General features: G+C 38.6%; 1 protein-coding gene across 1 annotated transcript in view; it reads right to left on the bottom strand.

Moving 5' to 3' along the window:
* The window catches only part of CFAP57 (cilia and flagella associated protein 57), a 71410-nt gene that overhangs the window by 41454 nt on the left and 10545 nt on the right, over positions 1-19411 (bottom strand). Inside the window, exons 3-8 of the mRNA XM_063106744.1 lie at positions 19026-19312; positions 16872-17079; positions 13608-13760; positions 5174-5313; positions 4233-4398; positions 3417-3530 (exon numbers count right to left, since the gene is read on the bottom strand). Of these exons, the coding sequence (XP_062962814.1) occupies positions 3417-3530; positions 4233-4398; positions 5174-5313; positions 13608-13760; positions 16872-17079; positions 19026-19312 (1068 nt within the window). The remainder of the gene's footprint in view (positions 1-3416; positions 3531-4232; positions 4399-5173; positions 5314-13607; positions 13761-16871; positions 17080-19025; positions 19313-19411) is intronic.

The following is a 19411-nucleotide window of genomic DNA, read 5'->3' as shown; positions in this document are numbered from 1 at the left end:
TATGGGCATTGTCTAAGACATTGGAGATCTTGGTGGAGAGCAATTAAGAGGAGGCTGATAACTCCATAATATGAGCAAAACGGTAGAGCAGCAGAATTTTCATAGAGAGAACAGGGGAAAGGGACAGTCAAGAAGAGCTCATCTGGGATCACAGATAATGCTGGGTGCTGGGAGGTTGTGTGCATGGGCTATGCTGCCTCCACTCAGCAGCAATCAGCTCTCTAAAAAGCCTCTCCTAAGCTGAACAAAACCCCATTTCAACAGGGTGGCAGCCTCGCTGGCACAGAGGCTTAAACACAGGATCTGACCAAACACTGAATAAGAAACTCCTCTGACGCAGAGGCATCTCCTAGGAAGCCAGGCTTAAAAATGAAATCAAGGGAGGGGATAGCTGGAGGTTGGTTAACGGACACAAAATTACAGCTAGATAGGAAAAATAAGTACTAGTGGTGTACAGTAGTGCTAGGCATGTATAATTAACAATTATTTATTGTATGTTCTCAAATGGCTAGAAGAGAGGTGCTCAAATATTCTCATCACCAAGAAATGATACAGTTTATGGGCTGGCCTGTGGCTCACTTGCAAGAGTGTGTTGCTGATAATACCAAGACCTAGGGTTCGGATCCCTATATAGGGATGACCGGTTAGCTCACTTGGGAGAGCGTGATGCTGACAACACCAAGTCAAGGGTTAAGATCCCCTTACCGGTCATCTTTAAAAAAAAAAAAAAAAAGAAATGATACAGTTTTGCAATGATGAATATGCTAATTACCCTGATTTTATCATCACAAATTGTATACATGTATTGAAATATATTTCTGTACCCCATAAATATGTACAATCAATACGTGTCGATAGATGCAGAAAAAGCATTTGACAAAATTCCCCCTTTCCATATTTGGAATGCTCTTCTATAGTAGACCTAGCTCCCATCATCTTCAATGTATGTGCTTATTTTCTTGCTCTTCCTATAAGTAACCAATCTTCTGACCCATTAGCCACCTCTGGGTATTTCCATGACTCCTACCCTGTCAGCTGTCATCTTTAGTCACCTCCTCAGCACCATCTCCACCTCTTACGTTGCATTTCCTAATCGTTTGTTACTATTACATAAAAAAACACTTAGAAAAATACAGTGACTCTATTTCCAACGATATTCCTACATTCATTAATTTTAATAGTTTCCCTAAACATTCTTTGAATTTTCTATATACCCAGTCAAGTTGTCTGTGACAGTTTTATTTTTTCCTTTCTAATCTTTATGCCTTTTCTTTTCTTGCCTTATTGCACTGGAGAGGGACTCAGGAAAAGGCTAACAGAAGGCATCATGTTTGTTCTCTATTGCAGAGGAAAAGCTTTCATAATTTCATGATCAAGTCTACTGTTTGTTGTAGGTTTTCTGTAAATATCTAACATTTAGGAAATTCTCCATTATTTCTAGTTGGTTAAGTGCTTTTAAAAAAATCATGAAAGGATGTTAAATTTTACCAATTTTTATTATATCTGCATTTATAGAGGTAAGCATATGATTTTTCTTCCTTATTAGGTTAATGTGGTACATAGTACGTTAATTGATTTCAAAATCTAAAATGACCTTGCATTCTTGGAATAAACCCAACTTGGTCATGCTGCATTATCCTTTTTATATATTGCTGGGTTGGTTTGAAAATATTTTGTTCAGAACTTTTCTATGTTCATGAAAAAGACTGGCTTATTATTTTTCTTTCTTGTGGTGTCTCTGACAGGTTTTGGTATCATGATGAAGCTGGCCTCATAGAACATCAAATATTCCCTCTCTTTTCAATTCTCTAGAAGAATTGTTTTCAAGATTAGTGTTATTTTTTCCTTAAATGTTGATGTGGGCCTAGAGTTTTCTTTGTAGGAAGGTTTTAAATTACAGTTTAAATTTTTATAGGAATTCGACAGTTTCATCTATACATTCAAATTTATTTGCATAAAGCTGTTTATAATATCCTGTTATGATCTTTTTAATGTTTATAGGAACTACAGTGGTATCTCCTTTTCATTCCTCATACTTATTATTTGTGTCTTCTCTCTCTTTTTTCTTGATCAGTCGTGCCAAGGGTTTGTCCATTTTGTGTTATCAAAAATCAAGTTTAGGTTTTAATGATCTTCTTTTATATGTTTATTTTCTATTTCATTAACTTCTGCTCCTAACTTTATTATTTTTTGCCTTTTTAAAAGTAAAAAAATTTCTTAATTGCTATATTTATTATTACACAATGCAATCATTTTTTGTGGCCCTCTACCAATTTCTCACTAACCACCCCTCCCCCTACCCCTTTCTCAGTTCCGTTCTCTCCTTTTGGGAGTTCAACAAATTATTGTGGTGGTTGTATCTTTCTTTTTTTGTGTTTATTTGTTTATTAGTTATTTATTTTTTAGCTCCCACTTATGAGCGAGGACATGCGGTATTTCTCTTTCTGTGCCTGGCTTATTTCACTTAACATCATTTTCTCTAAGTTCATCCATGTTTTCTTTGAATTTAATTTGCTGTTCTTTTTCTAACCTCTTGAGGTGGATGCTTATATCATGGATTTTCATCTTCTTCTACTCCTAATATATGGATCGAAGGTGTAAGTTTTCCTTCACGTATGGCCTTAGCCGCATCCTCTATCTGCATTTTAAAAAATGTCACACACGTAATTCCAGCACGGGACCCTGACTAGAGACACGTGTTGTAAGCACTTGTGAAGCGGTGAAGCAAGTGGCTGCTTCTTGGACTGGTGAGGCAGGGCCCCTGTGGGGCACGCGTGGGGCTCCAGAGACCACTGGGGTCACCTTCTGTGCTTTCACCTATGACTCCACAGTCACGGAAGACTAATGACACTGTTGAAGCTAAGGAAACTCAGCAGCTCTTGTAATAACGCCTGTGTTTACACAGCCCTTTTGCCTCCCAAGTTTTTTACTTTTCCTTCCCATGACCTTTAAATTGCTGAAGTTAATGGTCAATTTTTATTCTTGACTTGACTGTTCTCTGATACCTCGTACCACTGACCACTTCATCCTTTTGAAAATTACTTAGTTCCCTGGTTTCTTTGATGCAATTCTCTGATTCTAGGTTCTCCTTATATTTTCATTTTCAGCATTTCATTGGCTTCTCTTCTTTTACCAATCCCTTAAATGTTGGTCACCCCTCTCATGCCTGAGATTCTTCTCAGATTCTACACAGGCCCTGTGCCTCTGACTCCTGCTACCGCCCAATCTCCTGAATCTTCATTTTCAGCCCTGACTTCTTTCCTGTCCTCCGCACACATATATCGCACTTCCTGGGCACATTAAATGTAACATGTCCAAAATGAAACTTAATATATTTCTTCTCTCTGCATCCTGTTGGCTAGCAGAGTGCTTGGCTCTGTGCCCCTTGTTTCCCTCGACACTGCTCACTAGCTTACCTTCCCTGTGTGTCCTTTCAGGTTTGTGATGTTCTCTAGGCTTGTGGTGGTAAAAATGTGAATCACATTTCCATTGGCTGCAGCAAACAGGTGACCTCCATTGCTAAAGGAACACTGCAGGGAAACACAGCAAGAGAGCAAGCAAGCAAGACATGAGTAGTCCAACTGGATACTGCAGTCAAAAGCTGCTTTTCCCAGAGTTCTGCCTGAAACTATGTGTGGCGGTGAAAGTGGGGGAGATGCAAATAGGACTGGGAGGTGGCTGACATTTTCAGACACTTTCACCATTCCCGTGGCCAAGATGCTGGCTCTGCCATGCCCACTAATCGTAAAGCTGCTTGGATCCCAGAGCGCTCATCTTGTCTGTGGAAGCACCATTTCAGACTGGGGAAGTGATTCCTGAAATCATTGTCTTGCTTCGTCATCTGCAAGTCATCGCAGGGGGAGTCTGATGGGCCGTTTGCTGGCTCCTCCCAGTCTCCAACCTCACCTTCCCGACTGTGACTCCGATTCGGAGATTACTTTTTTTTTTTTTCAATATTTAATACTCCACGATTACAGAGAGGGCTTATCATAGGTGGGATCTCACAAGGTTTTAGGTTCAAGGAAATATTTCAGTGGGTTTAAGAAAACGGGGATAGAACCATGCACTCAATAAGTTTGTTGGGAGAAGAACTGAATTTTTTCCATTTTTTTTTTAAGCCACTAAAGTTCTCTAAGACAGACTTTGCTCTCACCTCCCCAGAGTGTGTTAGTTCTTGATATTTCAACCCTGGCCTTCCAAGAAACTGGACATTCATCTCCAGCAGTTTTTACCTCTCTGCATCCTCTGACCGAGTATTCTTTGAAAGCACGAATATCATCAATGAGTAGATTCATAAGGCGTAGTTTGTCAGCGAACCCTACTACAACGTAGTGTCCGGATGGATGAAGGCTGACTGTATATGCCTCTTCTTGATATTCCTTAAATAGTTCCAGAGTGCTGTGGAAAAGATCAATTATTAAATGAGAAGCCTAGCTCACTAAATCCCTTGAAACCTCCATTGTATCTGGTATATATTGTTATCACAGCCCTTGAAATACTTCATTGCTTGTCATTATTGGTTCCTCTCTTTTCCAGATTTTGGTTCCCTGAAGATAGTGTCCAGCACTGAGTATGGCAAATAGGGGACTGGTCAAGTGGTTGTCTAGTGATGCTGAAGACACACATGAATTTAGATTCCAAAAATTACAATTTTTTTTTTCCCCAGCAGCCCCAGCAAGTGTATACACGAGCAAAGAAAACAGTGGGGGGGCCAATCTAGGGTTGGAGATTCTCAGGGAATCTGGGCCAGAAGGACAAAAATCACTAGGGAGCTGGGGGTGGCTGGGGCAGTGTCGAGGAGAAAGAGGGGGAATAAAAAGTCTGGAGAGCTCCATGAGGTAAAGACCTGGGAGGACTGAGGGATAGGGGAGCTGGGAGGATATGGGAGGCTGTGTAGGAAGGTGAGATATCAGGGTGTTATCCTTATACCCCTAGTGTCTAGCGGAGTGTCAGGCATGTTGTAAGCATTTAATAAACCACAAAGTAATTTCCCAGCCCATGCAAGGGTGAGAAACAGGTAGGTTGGCTAATTTGATTTAAAAAAAATTTTTTTTTCCAACTTAAGGCTTCTAAATAATTAAATTTTACTACTCTCTAATTAAAACAATTAACATATACAAAATTAATAACTGAAAACCTGCATTCTACATTAGCAAAGCCTTTTATTCCTTACTTTGTTTCATAATTCCAGAGGCGAATGGATCGATCCAGAGAACAGGTGGCAATGAGAGGTTTGCGGATGCAGGTAGCTAGACCGGTGATGGCTGCTGAGTGTAATGGGTACATCAGATACTCAAAATGAGCAGGCTCCCCCTGGAGAAATCATATAGAATGACATCTGGCAGAGTAAGCAAAAGGCTGGCTGTGCACTTCAGCTCTAGTTAGCACCCATGAACATGAATTAGTCTGGGTGCACAGAAATTAGGATGTGGGCAAATTGTTTTAATATTATACATATTTTCCTAGGCCAGTATTATTTTAAAACATGATTTTAATGGAAATAAAATATTTTATTCCATGGATATCCTAGAATTTAACTTAACCATTACTCTACAGTGGGAACATTTAAGTAGTTTCCAATTTTTGTTATTTAGGAATAACACTAGACTAAACATCCTTGTGTATATGTCCTTGTGTACCTCTCTGATTCCTTAGGATATACTTCCAGAAGAGTAATACCGGGTAAAATGGTATGAATGATTTTAAGAATCTTGATAAATAATGCTGAGTTTCTCTTTATAGAGACTGTACTAATGACCACCAGCAGCAAATGAGAGTTGAGTTGGGTGAACGATTTTCAATTAAAATGCATCCTATTACATTGGTCCTGTAGGTTCCAGATGTCTGTCATCAGCATCTTTATCCCTGGAACATCTGAATGAGGAGTGATGGTTGGGAAATGTAATTAGGTATATGTATTTAGGTCTGTTCACAAACCAAGACCAAGGCTGATATGGGAATTCCCTCAAATTCTGGCTCACTTACAAACTTATCTGCATCCATTCTATCCTACTCTGCTATCCGAGAGAAAGAGGTGCTGTGCTGGGCTGGGAGGCAGGGACAGACTATTACTATTCTTCTCCATCTGTTACCCCTTCTTTCTCCAATATCTTAAACCTGCTTGTCACTACCAGCACATTCCTATTATCTTTTAAGTACATTCAAATCTCTCTTGTCTTAAAAACAAAAGCAATAGTCGCTCTTCCCCCTCTTCTCTGTACCTTTGCCTGAGTAGTCACGTAATGATGGAGAATCAGACAAGCAGGCTTACTGATTTCACATAGAATTCATGACCACAAACCTCTAATGGGCATTTAACACTGGCTGGTATTACATGTTTTTCAATAAGTTCACTTTCTGAATACCCAAAACAACTATTTCATACTATTTATTCTTTCTTTTCAAACCTTCCAAACTCTTTTTCCTGTCCCCAAATCTCATCTGAGGATATTATCTCATATTTCATTGACCTTTCTATCTTTTCCCCTTTATTTTGTACCCCAGGAGCAGAGTTGCAGACTATCATAATTAATTCATGTAAGGCCAATTTTATTTTATGTTTATTTTATTTATTTCTTGTTCTATTTTCATTGCTGTTTCTCTGTTATCATAGGCACCACATAATAGATTTCATTTATGTCCTCAAATATATACATATATGTTTTATATTTCTATAAATGGCATTGTGCTTTAGATTTCATTCTGTAGTTTTACTTTTTCCTTTTAACACTATATATTTAAGGAATCATCTATGTTGCAGCTTGTATAATTTGTTGCTTGTAGCTGATATTTGGCATTCTATAGTATTCATCCAGCTACTTCTCCATTATCATGTGGATTGTCTTCAACTCTTTGTTGCTAGAAAAACTAAGGTGAACATCCCTGTACATGTTCTTTAGTGGCCCTGCAGGATGGAATTCCCAGTATGGATTCAGTGGCAGATTACTGGATAACAAGGCACATGCATTCTCTATTTGACCAAGAACTCTCAGATTGCTCTCTAGAATGGCTGTACCAATTTACACTCCTATCATCACCACATCTGGAGTCCCATTCTCCCCTATTCTCAGAAATCTCTGGTGATATCTGAATTTCTAATTTTTGAAAATGTAATAAAGAAACTTCTTATAAAGAAGCATCTCAGAGTTGTTTTAATTTGCATTTTCCTGCTCATAGGCAACAGAAACTGCCTGAGAGTGACCAGATATTGAATTTAATAGACAAAGGCTTCCAAGGAGGCTTTTAAAATATATTTAAAGATCTAAAGTAAACCATGATTAAAGAAGTAAAGAAAGGAATGATAACAATGTCCTTCAAATAGAGAACGATAAAGGGATCCCATCAATAAAAGGACAGTATAAAAAATGGAAATTCTAGAGTTAAAAAGTACAATAACCGAAATGACAAATCCACTAGAAGAGGCTCAAGAGTAATGTGATCTTGCAGAAGAATTGGTGAAATTAATAGATCAATAAACATTACACAAATCTGAAGATCAGAGAGAAAAAGGATTGAACAAAATTAAGAGCCTCAGATAAAAGTGGGACACCATTAAGCACACCAATTTATGTATAATGTAAGTACCAGAAGAATAGGAGAAAGAGAAAGCAGATAAAAACAGTTGAATAAATAACATCTGAAAACATTCCAAATTTATTTAAAAAACATTAATGTATACATACAGGAAGCTCAATGAACTCCAAGTAGAAAAAATACAAAGAGACCCATAAACGGACACATCATTGTAAAAATGCTAAAAGTCGAAGACAAGGAGAAAATTTTGAAAGCAGCAAGAGAAAAATGACTGATCACTTACAAGGGAACTCCAAAAGGATAAATAGCAGACTTCTCAGCAAAAACAAGGGACTCCAGAAAGGAGTGAAATGACATGTTCAAAGTGCTCAAAGAGAAAATTGTCAACCAAGAATCCTATATCCAGCAAAGCTGTCTTTCAATACTGAAGGTGAAATAAAAACATTCCCAACAAAAACTGAAAGAATGTATTACTAGCAGACCTGCCTTACAGAAAATACTAAAGGAAATCCTTCAGACTGAAAGAAAGTGACACTGAACAATAATTCCAATTTATAATTAGGTAATTATAAAATATAATATATATACATATATTTATCATTCTTTTTAAAACTGATTTTAAAAGCAATTGTATAACACAATAATGTACTGTTGGGTCTATAACATATAGAAATGTAACACATTTGCCAATAACAGCACACAGATGGTAGGTGGCAGCAAATCTGTACTGGATTAAAGAAATGGCTCCAATGGGAACTCAAATCCACAGAAAAAAATGAGGAGAACCATAAATGAAAAATAAGAAAGTTAATATAAGAAAATTATAGATATATATAGGTTCCCCATTCTTCCCTTAGCCTATTTAAAAGACAAAAAAGTATATAAGGTAATAATTATAACAACATATTGTTGGGTTTGTAATGTTTATAAATGTAATATATATAACAATAATACCACAAAAAGGGGAAAAGGGAATGGAGCTATATAGGAGTAAAATATCTATATTTTATTGGCATGAAGTCAGTTTAAATTTGAACCTGATTAGACAAGTTAAAATATACATGGTAAACTGAAGAAAATAATCAAAACGATATAGTGTAAAAAATAAAGAAATTAAAATACTCCATTAAACATTCACTTAATGTGAAAAAAATCAGTTAAAAGGGAAAAGAGGAACAACAGCAATACCAACAACTAAAACACCCACAATACACATAGAAAACAAAAGGTAACATGGCAGATATAAATCCAGTTATACCAATAATAACATTTAATTTGAATAGATTAAACAATCTAATTAAAAGTCAGAGATGGCCAGACTTAATAAAAGAACAAGATCCAATTACATGCTGTGTACAAGAGACACATTTTGGAATCTAAGATACAAATACTTTCACATTGAAAGTAAAATGATGGGAAAAGATATATCATGCAAATAGCAACCACAAGAAAGCTGGAGTGGCTATAGTCTTATCAGAAAAAACAGGTTTCAATACAAAAAATGTTACTAGAAATAGAGAAACATTTTATAATGATAAAATGGTCCATCTAGCAGGAAGATATATTAGGTATGAACATATGTGTACATAACAATACAGTACCAAAACACACAAAGTAAAAACTGTCAGGAATGAAGGGCATAATAGACAATTCAACAACAGGAGCTGAAGACTGCAATACCCCACTTTCAATAACGGATAGGACAATTAGGCAGAAGATAAAAAAACTCAGAGGATTTGGATACCACTAAAAGCCAACTAGACCTAACACACATCTCTAAGACATCCCTCTCAATAACAGCAGAATACAAATTCTTCTCAAGTACACACAGAACATTCTCCAGGACAGACTATATGCTAGGCCATAAAGCAAACCTCAATAAATTAAAACAATATATAAATAATACAAAATATATTCTCTAAGTACAATGAAATTAAAATAGAAATCAATAACAAAAAAATTGGAAAACTCACAAATATATGAAAATTAAACAATACACTCATAAAACCAACGGGTCAAAGTAGAAATCAAAAGGAAAGTCAAAATATTTGAGATGAATAAAAATACATACCACACCAAAATTTGTGGGAAGCAGTAATTAGAGGGAAATTTTATGCTTGCAAATACTTACATTAAAAAAGAAGCAAGATCTTAAATAAGTAACCTAACCTTCCACCTTAAGACACTGGAATAAAAGAACAAACCAAACCTAGTGCAAGCCAAAGGAAGGAAGCAGTAAAGATGAGAGTGGACATTAATGAAATAGAGAATAAGAAAACAATAGAAAAAAATCAATAAAACCAAAAGCTGGTTCTTTGAAGAGACCAATGATATGGGAGAAAATCAAATTAATAGAATCAGAAATGGAGGGGACATTCCTATCAAGCTCACAGAAATAAAAAGAATAATAAAGGAGTCCTATGAACAATTGTATGCCACTAAATTAGATGAAACTTAGATGAAATGGATAAATTCCTAGAAAGACACAAACTATGAAACTGATTCAAGAAGAAATAGACAATCTAAATAAATGTATAACAGGTAAAGAAATTAAATTAATAAAAAAAACTTCCCACACAAAAATAGCCCAGGCCCAGATGGCTTTACTGGTGAATTCTACTAAACATTTAAAAAAGAATTAATACCAATTCTTTACAAACTCTTCAAAAAGACAGAAGAAGAGGCTGGAATATTTTACAATTCATTCTATGGGGCCCTGATACCAAAAGCAGGCAAAGACATCACAAGAAAACTACAGATCACTATCTCTTATGAATATGGATATAAAATCCTAATAATGTTAGCAAACTGAAACTAGTAGAATATAAAAAGGATTATACACCATGATCAAGTAGATTTTATCTCATGAATGCAAGGGTAGTTTAACATCTGAAAATCAATGAATATAATACAAGGATAGTTCAAAAAATTCATGGAAAAATGGAATTAAAAGATAATATGGGGCTGGCCAGTTAGCTCAGTTTGTTAGAACATGGTGGCGATAACACCAAAGTCCAGCGTTCAATCCTTGTACCACCTAGCCATCAAAAAAGAAATTTAAAAAAAGATAATATGATTTTTTTACATGAACTTTTTACGGCCCCCTCATACACCATGTTAATAGAATAAAAAACAAAACCCACATGATCATTTCAATAGACACAGAAAAAGCATTTGACAAAACCAACACACTTTTATGCTAAAAACACTCAACAGACTGGGAATAAAAGAGAACTTTTTCAGCCCGATAAAGGGTATCTTCAAAATACCTAGAGATAACATCATACTTAATGGTGAAAGACTGGATGCTTTTCCATATGACCCAGCATTCCACTCCTAAGGTCAGGAACAAGACAAGAATGTCTGCTCTCATCACTTCTATTTAACATTGTACTAGACACTCTAATCATTGCAATTAGGCAAGGAAAATAAATATAAGGTATTCATATTAGAAAGGAAGAGTAGAACTACCTCTATTGCAGATGACATAATCTTGTATATACAAAATATCAAGGACTCCACTGAAAAATGAATAAGTGAGTTTGGCTAGGTTGCAGGATACAAGATCAGTATGCAAAAATTAATATTATTTCTATACATTTGGAATGAATAATTCAAAATAAAATTAAAAAACAATTCCATTTACAATAGCATAAAAAAGAATAAGATATTTGAGGATAAAGTTAACAAAATAAGTGCAAAAATTGTACTCTGAAAACTATAAAACATTGTCAAAACAAATTAAAGAGGATCTAAATAAATTGAAAATATCCTGTGTTCATGGATCGGAAGGCTTAATATTGTTAAGATGACAACACTCCCCAAATTGATGTACAAATTCAATTCATTCCCTAGCAGGATCCCAGGTAGCTTCTCTGTAGAAATTGACAAGTTGATTGTAAAATTCATGTGGATATGCAAGGGACCCAGAACAGCCAAAACAATGCTGAAAAAGAAGAACAAAGTTGGAGGATTCACACTTCCCAATTTCAAAACTTACCACTAAGTAACAGTAATCAAGACAGTGCGGTACTGGCATAAGGATGGATGGATAGATGAATGGAAGAGAATTGAGAGTCCAGAAATAAACCCATGTGTTAACAAATTTTGGGCAAGGGTGCCAAGACAATTCAATGAAGAAAGAATACTCTTTCCAACAAATGGTGCTGGGACAACTGGATATCCACACACAGAAGAATGAAGTTGGACCCTCTACCCCATGCCATATACACAAATTAACTCAAGATAGATCAAAGACCTAAAAGTAAGAGCTAACACTAGAAAACTCTTAGAAGACACATAGAGGTAAATCTTTATAACCTCAGCTATGGCAATGGATTCTTAAATATAATATCAAAAGCACAAGGAACAAAATAAAAGTAGATAAAGTAGACTTCATCAAAACTGAAAGCTTTTGTTCATAAAAGGACACTATCGAGAAAGTGGGGCTGGATTGTTAGCTCAGTTGTTTAGAGTGTGGTGTTATAAGATCCCCGTACTAGCCAGCTGCCAGAAAAAGAAAAAAGAAAGTGAAAAGAAAAGACAACCCACAGAATGAGAGAAAATATTTGCAAATCACATAACTGAATAATTGATAAGGAACTTATGTCTGGAATACATAAAGAACTCTTACAACTCGGTAGTAAAACGACACATAACCCAATATTTAAAATGGGCAAAAAATTTGAGGAGACATTTCTCCAAAGATATACAAATGGCCAAATGCACATGAAGAGATGTTTGGCATCATTAATCATTAGGGAAATGCAAATCAAAACTACAATGAGATACCACTTCACAGCCATGAGGATGACCATAAACAAAAAGTGACAAAATAACAATTATGGGTCAGGATATCAGGGAAATCAGAACCCTCAAACGCTGCTTATGGGAATGTAAAGTGGTGCAGCCACTTTGGAAAACTGTCTGGCAGTTCCTCAAGTGGTTAAACACGGAGATACCATATGACCCAGCATTCCACTCTTAGGAAGAGAAATGAAATATACGACCACACAAAAACTAGTACAGGAATGTTCATGGCAGCAGAGATCATAAAAGCTAAAAGGTGGAAATAACCCAGATGCCCAAAACTGTTGAACAGATAAACAAAATGTGGTATATTCACACGATAGAATATTATTTGGCCATAAAAAAGGAATGAAGTAGTGATACATGTTGTGACATGGAAGAACTTTAAAAACATTATGCTAAGTCAAAGAAATGAGTCATAAAAGTCCACATGATAGACTTTGTGATTCCATCAATTTGAAATGTCCAGAATAGGCAAATCAATAGAGACATAAAGTAGGTAATTTAGGGTTGGGGCTGGGGTAGGACAGTGGATGGGAGGATTCAGGGATAATGGCTAAAGGGTGTGTGCTTTTTTTCTGAGGTGATAAGAATGTTCTAAAATTGTGGTAATGGTTGCACAACTGTGAATATACTAAAAACCATTGAATCTTACACTTTGAATAGGTGAATTGTATCTGAATTATAACTCAATAAAGCCGTTATTTTAAAAAACACCATTAATGAGAAAGATGTGTTAGAATCTGCTACTATGATTGTAGATGGTCTATGTTCCTTGTTGTTCTGTGAAATTTTGCCTGATATATTTTGAATCCATGTTATTAGGAACATACAAATTTTAAATTGTAATATATTATCGATAAAGTGAACCTTTTACAAATACGTGATCTTTATCTTTAATAGTGCTTTTTCACTGTAATGTTTGCAGTGTATTTATACCAGCTCTGTTATTCAAAAACAAAAAAGCAACAATAAACATCATTTTTATATATACATCTTTGTGCACATGAGCAAATAGGGCAGCAGAAGAAATTTCCTGAAGTGTAACTGCTGGGTAAAATGACATGTAGGATTTGAATTTGATAGATGTATCAGTGTGCTTCTACATGGACATTTTAGGATTAGAGTGTCTTTTGCTCTGTGATGAAGGGGTGAATGAGCCCACACTCAGCCTATCTGGGTTACAACTTGCCCACATGGTAACCAGTCTCCACACAAGGCACGCAGGCCCTGGTGTGGAAGGAAGCGTTGCTGGGAAGACTCACCTTGCTGATCTCTGTCACGGACATGGTGATGCTGTAGAGTTGGTTCTTACTGGTGCTGGCAATCAGGGTTTCCTCTGAGGGGCTGAAGCACATGCAGAGAACATCCTGTTTGTCAGACTGACTTGGGTCATTGCTCTGTGGGTCTATTGGAATCTGCCAAAGATGCAAGACAGCTGTCAGTAATGTCCACACGCTATCAGTGTGTCCTTAGACTTTCGGAGTTCTCTCAGATACTGTTAGCTTACAGACTCCCCGACCAGGATGCTCCCAGGCATCCTCCTCAGGTGTGGAGAAGGGAGGGCTTGAGTCACCTCTGTTGCTGTGGGTTTTAAACACTACCGTGTATTCACCTTTAAGTGATTAGTGGCTGAATAATAAGACAGCAGCATATGTGAAAACTATCAATCTATAGATCTCAATTTGAGATCCCCACTTAACACGAGGATCAGTCTAAATCCCACCCTTGTCAACCTGCTGGAAGCCTGTGCATGCACTTGCTTGGCACCAAGTACCCCAGTGTACGTGCCAGGGCAGCACAGGGTGGGTGACAGACCAGAGAAAAGAGAAAAGGTCACACAGCTCCTCCAGTGGCCTCTGAGAGGGTCTATAGTTTCCAAGTAGACATTATAAAATGAGAATTCCTTTTTCTGCTATTTATCTTCTTCCATTAACACCAAACTTGCTGAAAGGCTGGCCTGCACATACCATTTCCACTTCCTCACCATGCCCTCTGTTCTTAATTCCTTACAATTTGGCTTCCACTGCATCATTTACTGAAACTGTCCTCATGAAGATCAGAAATTTCCTATCACCAATGCCAGAGGGCCCTGCTCAGTCCTCATCTTCTTGGCTTTTCTAGAGCCTGTAACAGTGAGGGCAGCACTCACCTCCCTGGGTCGAGCACACTGGGCTCTCATGCTTTGCTCCCTGTGCCTGGAGTCTGTCTTCCTATATGCCCCACCCTTCTTCATGTAGCCAACTCCCCTACTCCACCAGGACAGCACTGGCTCTAGGAAGCCTTCCCTGACCTGCCCGGGCTGGTGGTAATCCCTACATGTGCCCATAGTCCCTGGGATTTCCCTCTGTTGTCATACTTATCACAGTGTGTAAAGTAGAATGGGGGCCCTCAGGCCAAGCACCTTGTCTGTTTTGTCCTGCTGAATCCCAGCACTTAGAAAGGTGCCTGGCATGTAGCAGGTTGCTCTTCTCCTCCAGAGACAGCGAGTTCCTGGAAGGAAGGGGCCAATTCTGACTCATCTGTCACAAGTCCCAAGTATGGAGTCTGTCCCATGGTACACAATAGATATTTGTTGAGTGAGTGAGTGAATGAATGAACAAATGGTCACGACTTCTCAGCATCCTCTGCTGGGCTCCCAACCTGTCTCAGTCTATAAATCAGGAAATGCTAAGTCTTGACCTCAGTCCTCTTTTTTTCTCTCTTTATTTTTTCTCTCAGTCACTTTGCCTAATATGAGGGTTTCAACGAAAGCAATGGAAGTAAAAATAATTACAATGATAAATACTTAAAATAGTAGAAATGAAGCACCAATCACATGCCAGGCACATGCTAAGCACTATATGTGTGTGTACATATGTGTATACATCGATCCTACTCCCCAAGTCCAAATCCACATTTCCAACCGCTTCACTTGATTCTGTTCTCTGCTCACTTGTCAACTTCCTCAGTGGGGCCTTCCCTGACCACTCCTTCTAGAACACAACCCCCCTCCCTTCCCTGTCCTCCTGGTTTATTTTCTTCGCTGCGTTGATCGCCATCTGACAATCTGTTTTTGTTTCTTTGGCTGTTGACTGAGCTCCAGGGGCAGGCTCTTCATGTATTTGTTTCCCACTGCATCCCCTGCACCTACCACAGAGCCTGGCAGATAGTAAACACTGAATAAACATTTGTTAACTCAATAAACAAATAATTTGTTAGAGAATGAATTGCTTTATGGGCAAAGTAAACTCATAATGCTTCTGCCCTCTTCCCCTCAGCCCACCTTGTTCTTACCCCCCAATTTTCTCAGGCATCCAGCCTAAAAAGCCTGGGTGTCATCTTTGAGAGGTCCCACATCTACTCAGGGAAAGACCTGTGGACATAACCTTGCTATAGGCGCTTGCACTTCCTGCTTCCTCTGCTACTCACTGCCCTGATCTTAGACCTCACTAACTGTGCCTAATCATAGCATAACTTCTGTCATTCTTTGAGCACTGCACACAGGCGGTCATTTCATCCTTTTGATACCCGTGGGGATGGGTTGTTTGCTCAATGAAGGTTTTGATAGACCCAGCAACTAATCTCAAGTCACTAAGCAAATAAGTGGCAGATCCAAATCTGACTCATTCAGTGTGTTTTTAACCACTTCCAGTCCAAAGCCTTTAAAATTGCTCCCAGGGCTGGCAGGTTAGCTCAGCTGGTTAGTGCATGGTGTTGTAACACCAAGGTCAAGGGTTCAGATTCCTATACCAGCCAGCCACCTAAATAGATAGATAGATAGATAGATAGATAGATAGATAGATAGATAGATAGATAGATAGATAGACAGACAGACAGACAGATAGATAAAACTTCTCCCACTATGTATCAGAGGCAGATTACTTTTTTAAAGCATAACTCTAAATTCAAATGCATTACAGGGTGCCTGCTGAATCACACAAACACCCGTCAGCCTGGCTTTCACCAGCCTTAGCTTTCCTCTCTTCCCTTCAAGTGACTTCACTCCCTTCCCACTGGGAAACAGAACATTTCCCAAACACACTGCTGGCACCCCTCAGTGGTGCCTCTGACTAAGTTTTTCCTCCATCTGGAGTTTGTAATTTGTTTCTTCCTGTCAAATGTCATCCATCTTTTAAGACCGTTTCTCAAAGACTGCCATCAAACACCAAGAAGCCCTCTTCATTCTTCCCCAACCAGATATGATCTCTTTCCACAACACTTTGTATCATTTATTCCACAAACATTTACTGAACGCTTACCATGTGCCAGGTGGTATGCTTGGCATTAAAATAATTACTATGGGAACACTAAGATTCAAAGAGGAAAAATAATTTGCCAAAGTTTTCACTCAGGATTTGAATCTAGATCTTCCTCCTTCTAAATCCCAATTCCGTCTGTCTCATCCTCGGACAGATGTCTGAAGCCACCATTTCTGCTCAGTGCTACAGCCCCGTCCCCTCACATTAGATTCCTTGTCAGAGCACTGCTGCTGGAGAACAGCTGCCAACAGGACTGCAGTTTTGCTTCTTCCTTCCTTCTCTCCTTACCTGGATTTCCCTGCTCTCACGGTAAAAATCCTTATCTTCCATCTTCTCAAACAGCAGAACTCTCCCTGGCCCAGCAGAACAGGCAAATCCCTTGGAATAGGCTGCAATAGCAAACACCTGGGGCATGGTCAGCTGGCTGGGGCTAGTGGCTGTCGTGACCTGTTCATAGGAAGGGATCGGAGAGCTGACTGGTGGAAATTCAATCAAGCTGGAAAAGAAAAATAGCATATAAAGTTTACAGGCACAACCCCAAAGAGATGAATTCTCTTGGCTCCCAACCTGTCTCAGTCTATAAATCAGGAAATGCTAAGTCTTGACCTCACTCCTCTTTTTTTCTCTCTCTCTATTTTATCTCTCAGTAACCTTACCTAATATGAGCGTTGCAACGAAAGCAATGGAAGTAAAAAGAATTACAATGACAAATACTTAAAATAGTAGAAATAAAGCACCAATCACATGCCAGGCACATGCTAAGCACTATATGTATGTGTATTTATGTGTATATATTGATCCCACTCCCCAAGTCCAAATCCACATTTCCAGAGGGCTGTCCTTGGGTGGAGGGAAATCACCTAGTGATCCCCTTTCCCAGAGCCAAATGCTACTCCTTGGCGTGAGAATGCTAGACAAACTCAAAGGGAGAAGAAGTTTACACATTTACCTGGTAGTTTCACGACACTGTATGGTCACTCTACAACCACAGTGATATTGGTCATCCCCATCCTGTTCAGGAAAAAATGGCTCAGAAGGGGTTGAGTTTTCTAAGATCACACAACTAGTAAGTGGTACTGCTGAAATTTGAATCCAGGTTTCCATTTTCTTTTTTTATTCATATAACAAGTATTTATTTGGAGTTATGTTAACAGCTCTGTGAAATAATGGTCAATAAGATTGACACACTTCTTGCACTCAGAAGCATGTAGTGTAGGGGGATCTGTGCTAAACACTGCTGGGGGCAGCTGAGTATGATGGGAGCAGCCAGGCAGCAGGTAACAAGGGGTTTCTGAGCACAGTTACAGAGCAGGTGCACCTATCTGAGTTGAGCTCCCAGCTGAGACCTGAAGGCCAAACAGGAGTATGCTGTGCATGTGTATGTACCTAGGAGAATGAGGTAGGGGTGCGGGACAGTGGGAACTGCACCTGGCCAAGCCCAGAAGCAAGAGAATGCTCGGGCCATGTGCGGTGGACAGAGGAGAGAGCTGCAGAAGGGAGAAGGTAGCAGAGATGTGTGAGCCACGCTGAGGTATCTGGGTTTATCCTGGGAGTCCTGGACTTGCTGAAGGATACTGAACACAGCAAACTGGAGAAGTTCACAACACAAAAGGAGATGTCTTTGGCAAGGGGGGATGGTGAAAAATGGGTGGACTGAAAGCAAGAAGAATCTACAGGATGCCATTGTGGTTGAGGGCTCAGGTTCTAGAGTCAGATCTGGGTTTGAACCCCGATCCTGCCTCTTAAGAGCGTTGTCATCTTGGGTGAGTCACTTAACTTCTTTGAGCCTAAGTTTCCTTGTCTATAAGATGAGTGTGATAATAAAATGTACTACATAGGGTAAGACTCAAATGGGAATGTATATGAAGTGCTTAAAGCAGTGTATGATACACCCACTGCTGCAGTCCAATATGTGTGAGATACGATTCTTACTGGTTATCTCAGAGGCAAAATTGACCACTCCTTCCTGACTCCCACCTTCACCCCATATCCTCCATCAGATTTACCTACATTTCCTTGCACTTCTTTGTTGGCCGGTTGCCTCCAAATGAGTTGTAAGTTTCTTGAGGACCTATGTCCCCAGCACCTAGCAAGATGACTTGCACACTGCAAGGGCTCAGTGGACATTTATTTAACCAATTCAGTAAATTAGGCAGCCACTAAAAATTATATTTTGAAAGACTACAATTTTGAAGACCAGTTATACTAAAATGCTTATAAAATGAGGTTAGGTATAGAAATAAAAAGAATTATATCTAAGCTATGGTTCTAACCATCCAATTTGTGCTTGAATATAGACGAACACTAGAAAGGAAGAGGGAAAGTGAACATAGTTGACTTTCAAGGCAGAGGGGCTATAAGTAGTTTTTGAAGAATGCTATTTTCTGCATAATGCTATTAGTACAACGAGTGTCTGAGCACCAGCCCAGAGGGGCACCTTACCTCTCTGATTCCTGGATGACCTCCAGGCTCTTTGAGCCATTGGTGGGCTCCTTGACCATTATACTCGTCTCCCAGCGTTGATCTCCAGATTCAAAGAGGAAGAGTCTGCCTGTATCAGTGCCAACAATAATCTTGTCATCAGACACCCAGGCATGGGCTAGATAGTTCTGGGGTTCTCCCCTCTGAAAATTGGTTTGCTTCAGGGTTCCCTCGGCAAAACGAAGAAGCTTAAATATCCCATTTCCAGTGACACAAACCTGCGTGTTATCCTGGGGATTGAAGCTCACCTGTAAAATGTGACAGAATGTAAGAAAAGATTTATAAAACTAATCTTGATAAAATTATTTCCCATTTTAGCAGTGAATATTTCTATCCGGTAGCTCAGA

This window comes from Cynocephalus volans, chromosome 8 (assembly GCF_027409185.1).
Source record: "Cynocephalus volans isolate mCynVol1 chromosome 8, mCynVol1.pri, whole genome shotgun sequence".
Lineage (NCBI taxonomy): Eukaryota > Metazoa > Chordata > Mammalia > Dermoptera > Cynocephalidae > Cynocephalus > Cynocephalus volans.
The sequence above is the reverse complement of the archived record's forward strand: the minus strand, read 5'-3'. Positions and strand labels throughout refer to the sequence as shown.